We start from the raw sequence: 3,508 nt of genomic DNA on the forward strand, positions 1-3,508 counted from the left end.
GTCGTTTTGAAGCTGGGGGCTCCTGAGTCAGACACTATGATGAGCCCAGGTGGCTCCAGTGGTGTACCGTTCGACCGACACTCGGTCTAGGTATTGGGTACGGAACTAAGATAAGTTCAAGATATCGGGAATTAAAGTTGTTCAAGATAATCGGGAATTAAAATTATTCAAGATAATCGTTAATTAAAATTATTCAAGGTAATCGGGAACTAAAATTGTGCAAGATAATCGGGAATTAAAATTATTCAAGATAATCGTTAATTAAAGTTATTCAAGGTAATCAGGAACTAAAGTTGTGCAAGATAATCGGGAACTAAAATTATTTAAGGTAATCGGGAATTAAAGTTTTTCATTTTCAGTAACGTTGAATGAGAGGGTTAGTAAAGATATGAGCCCAGCCTTCTTTATTACTGTGTAGAGTACAGGGCAGTGAGGGAAGTGGGTACCCGTCGAAAACTCGCCTAGGTAATGGTACGGGAACTAAAGAAGAAGCGCCGCTATGTAGAAGTAAAGCGGGAGGAGCCTTTGTCACGGTGACTGGAAACGGGTCCGGGTAACCCGCATCGCCTAGACTAGGCTGTGGTGACAGAATTAGACAACCCTGTTCCCCTTTCTCTAAATCCTTGCCTAAAGCAGCGTTCTATGCCCCAAGCTAAAGCGGGCCCGCCTTAAAAATTTCTTTCTCATCTTATCTTTTATAGAACAAAGTAGGATGGCGTATCCTTGACTTTTCAGGGAAATGAGAGCGTTCTTTCTGTAGTTCTTCCTCTCTTAAGCCAACAAAAATCGTAATTACGAGCAATGTATTATGGGATCTATTTAAAATACCTGCGAACCTGAGCTTGGTGTGTTGGAGCTGCTAGATTCTAGGTTGCGTGAATTGGGATGTGGCGGCTCCCAAGCCAGGCCCCGCCTAAAAATAAGATTTTGTTATTCCAAAAGAGCATTGCGGACCGGAAAGAGGGATAGGACAGAAAGAAGAGAGAAACGAAACCCGCTATTCGAAATCGTTCAAAGCGAGGGAGACAGGTTTGGGAAAAGAAGAAATTTGGAATATAAAAAAATGAGTGAAGTCCGGTATTGGATACTAACCGTCAGCGTGATGAGCCGCGTCCATAGTCCCTGGTTAACTTCTGAGGCTGAGCTTGGTCCAGAGGCTCAAGACTCCTGGGCTAAGTTGGCGTAGCATCTCTTGAGCAGAGACGATCTTACGACCAGGGCAACCTTGAAAAGAAGGACTTTAATTGGTTCCTTACTTAGAACCAGCTAAATCTAATGTAACGCTGTTTTCTTGTTTTCTTCAAACAACTCTCATACAAAATTCTTACTTAAACGGTACTGGACTCGAACAAAGGTGGAGTCAATTGTGTTTGAACTCGTAAAACGTTTTAAAATCTGCTCCTCCTAGTGAGTTCGCAAATAACTCGAACCTTCTTAGCAATCCTTAGTTTATTTTATTTCATTATTTATTTATGTAATACTTTAAACTCCCAGCATCTAAGTATAATCCTGAATAGTGGAAAACCCGACAAAAGGGGAATGTGGATTCGGAGTCTCACGTTTGGATCAATCGAACCAAACCAACGCGCAGACGGAACATCGAGATCCCGGCGCCCAAGCTAAGGGGCGAGCCCCGCCTAAAAGGACTTCCCTACTCCAAGCCTTGCGACCGAAAGAGGAAGGACAGAAAGAAGAGAGAAGCCAAAGCCTGCTATTTTTGGGATAGTCAATGTCTAAGGGAATTAGTTTAGAGAAATTTTTTTTTCAGATGTCTCACCTGGAAAACACCATGCCGCAAATCGACTTTTACGAACTTACAGTCAGGATTGTAAATATAGCAAAAAAATTCGCAAACTGTCCTCCCTTGACCATTTGCGAATACCAGAATAGCAGGGTTTAGCTTCTCTTCCTTCTGTCCTATCCCTTTCGGTTCCCGCAAGGCCTCTTGGCTTGTAATAGGTAGTCCTCTTTAGGCGGGGCCCGGCCCCTTAGCTTGGGCGCTCTGGATTCGCGAATGTTCCGTCTTGTGAGGGTTGATATTCGAATTGATCCGACCGATATTTAGCAAAATATATTTGATCCAAAATCCCGTAAATTAGCCCCATAGTTATCCAAGTAAGAACTAACTATTGAGAGTTATTAGTAAATCCAAGTCCACATAGAAATTAGCTTGCTAAAGAATAGACAAGGACTTAAGTTTGCGTTAATCAAACCACACTAATTTTTTATACTGAAGGCCTAGCAAGATAAAATATCGTATTACCGCATTAGTACTGAATCTGTGGTTGGAGTCCCGAAAAAAAAAAAGATGTCACCGCCGTTTTTATTTCGTAGCAATGAAACAACTGCTACATTGGACGCATGTGGTCTGTGTTGTAGCATGCCCATCCCGTAGCATGCCTCTCATCGGATGGGCGAGAAGAGACACAATTAGGTGCTGGGTCAACACGAGAACACCGGAAAGTAACCCGTAGAAATATTTGCAATTGAAAAACGACTACAAATTTTTGTCGATGGTGGGATTCGAATCCGGGACCTTCTGCATGGCAAGCAAGCGCGTTACCACTGGACCAACCCTGCCCCTAAGATGAAAATTAATAATAAATTAGGCACTGAGTAATGCTGTGATACCCACTAAAGTTGTGAAAAAGCTCTCAGCTTTACCACAAAGATTCATGATTTAATATGATTTTGAATTTTCTTCTCTTTCCCAACAGCTACGCTAGAAAAAATGACCGTAGCGGAAACCATATCCGAGGATACAATCTTATTCTGGCAGATACACAAGAGCATATGGCCGGTGACCCAGCGGGATGCGGTGTTCTGGTCCCATATGACCCAAGTCCCGGATCCCAGTGACAGGGATGCACAGAACATTTGGATTGTCGTCAATAATTCCACAGACCTGGATGCTTATCCGGTAAGTAGAAGGCGAGTCACTCAGACCGTCTTACAGGTCTCGTAGAACTCTGTCAGACGTTCTCAGCTTAAGGTTAGTAGAGGCCCAGTGAACTTTGTTTGTAAAGTCTGAAGGTTCCTGATTCGATTCCCAAAAGAATTAAAAAGAATAAGGACGACAAAAGTGAAGTGAAATGATTTCGATCTCTGTAGTCGTGTAGTGGTTAGCACGCTGGATTTTGAATCTGGAGGTTGGTGGTTCAAGTCCAAGTCAAGTAATAATATTTATCGTAGTTAATGAAGCACGGAAAGAAATTTGGGACAAGCGTTCCTGTTTAACACAATAATAACCATATTTTGTTCTGATCTATTCCAGCCGAACCAGGGCAAATACCTTCGTCTCTTCCTGACCGTATGTATGCTATGCCAAACTCTAGTGACGCCCCCAAAACAAGGCACAACCATCACGAGGCAAGACATTGCCTGTAAGATCACCTACTGCTCTGTAGGTAAGTCGAAACTATGCTGAAATGGGCACGGTTAGTCCAGTGGTAATGCGCTTGCTTGCCATGCAGAAGGTCCCGGGTTCGAATCCCACCATCGACAAAAA

The 3,508-nt window shown here is 43.0% G+C and overlaps 1 protein-coding gene across 1 annotated transcript in view; it reads left to right on the top strand.

Moving 5' to 3' along the window:
- LOC103523261 (collagen type IV alpha-3-binding protein-like) overlaps window positions 1-3,407 on the top strand; it is a gene marked incomplete at its 3' end in the record, with an annotated part of 10,541 nt that extends 7,134 nt beyond the window's left edge. Inside the window, exons 2-3 of the mRNA XM_008488322.1 lie at window positions 2,718-2,920; window positions 3,275-3,407. Of these exons, the coding sequence (XP_008486544.1) occupies window positions 2,718-2,920; window positions 3,275-3,407 (336 nt within the window). The remainder of the gene's footprint in view (window positions 1-2,717; window positions 2,921-3,274) is intronic.
- Window positions 3,408-3,508: the final 101 nt, after the last annotated feature.

Source organism: Diaphorina citri, unplaced genomic scaffold (genome assembly GCF_000475195.1).
Source record: "Diaphorina citri unplaced genomic scaffold, Diaci psyllid genome assembly version 1.1 scaffold18420, whole genome shotgun sequence".
Classification (NCBI taxonomy): Eukaryota; Metazoa; Arthropoda; class Insecta; order Hemiptera; family Psyllidae; genus Diaphorina; species Diaphorina citri.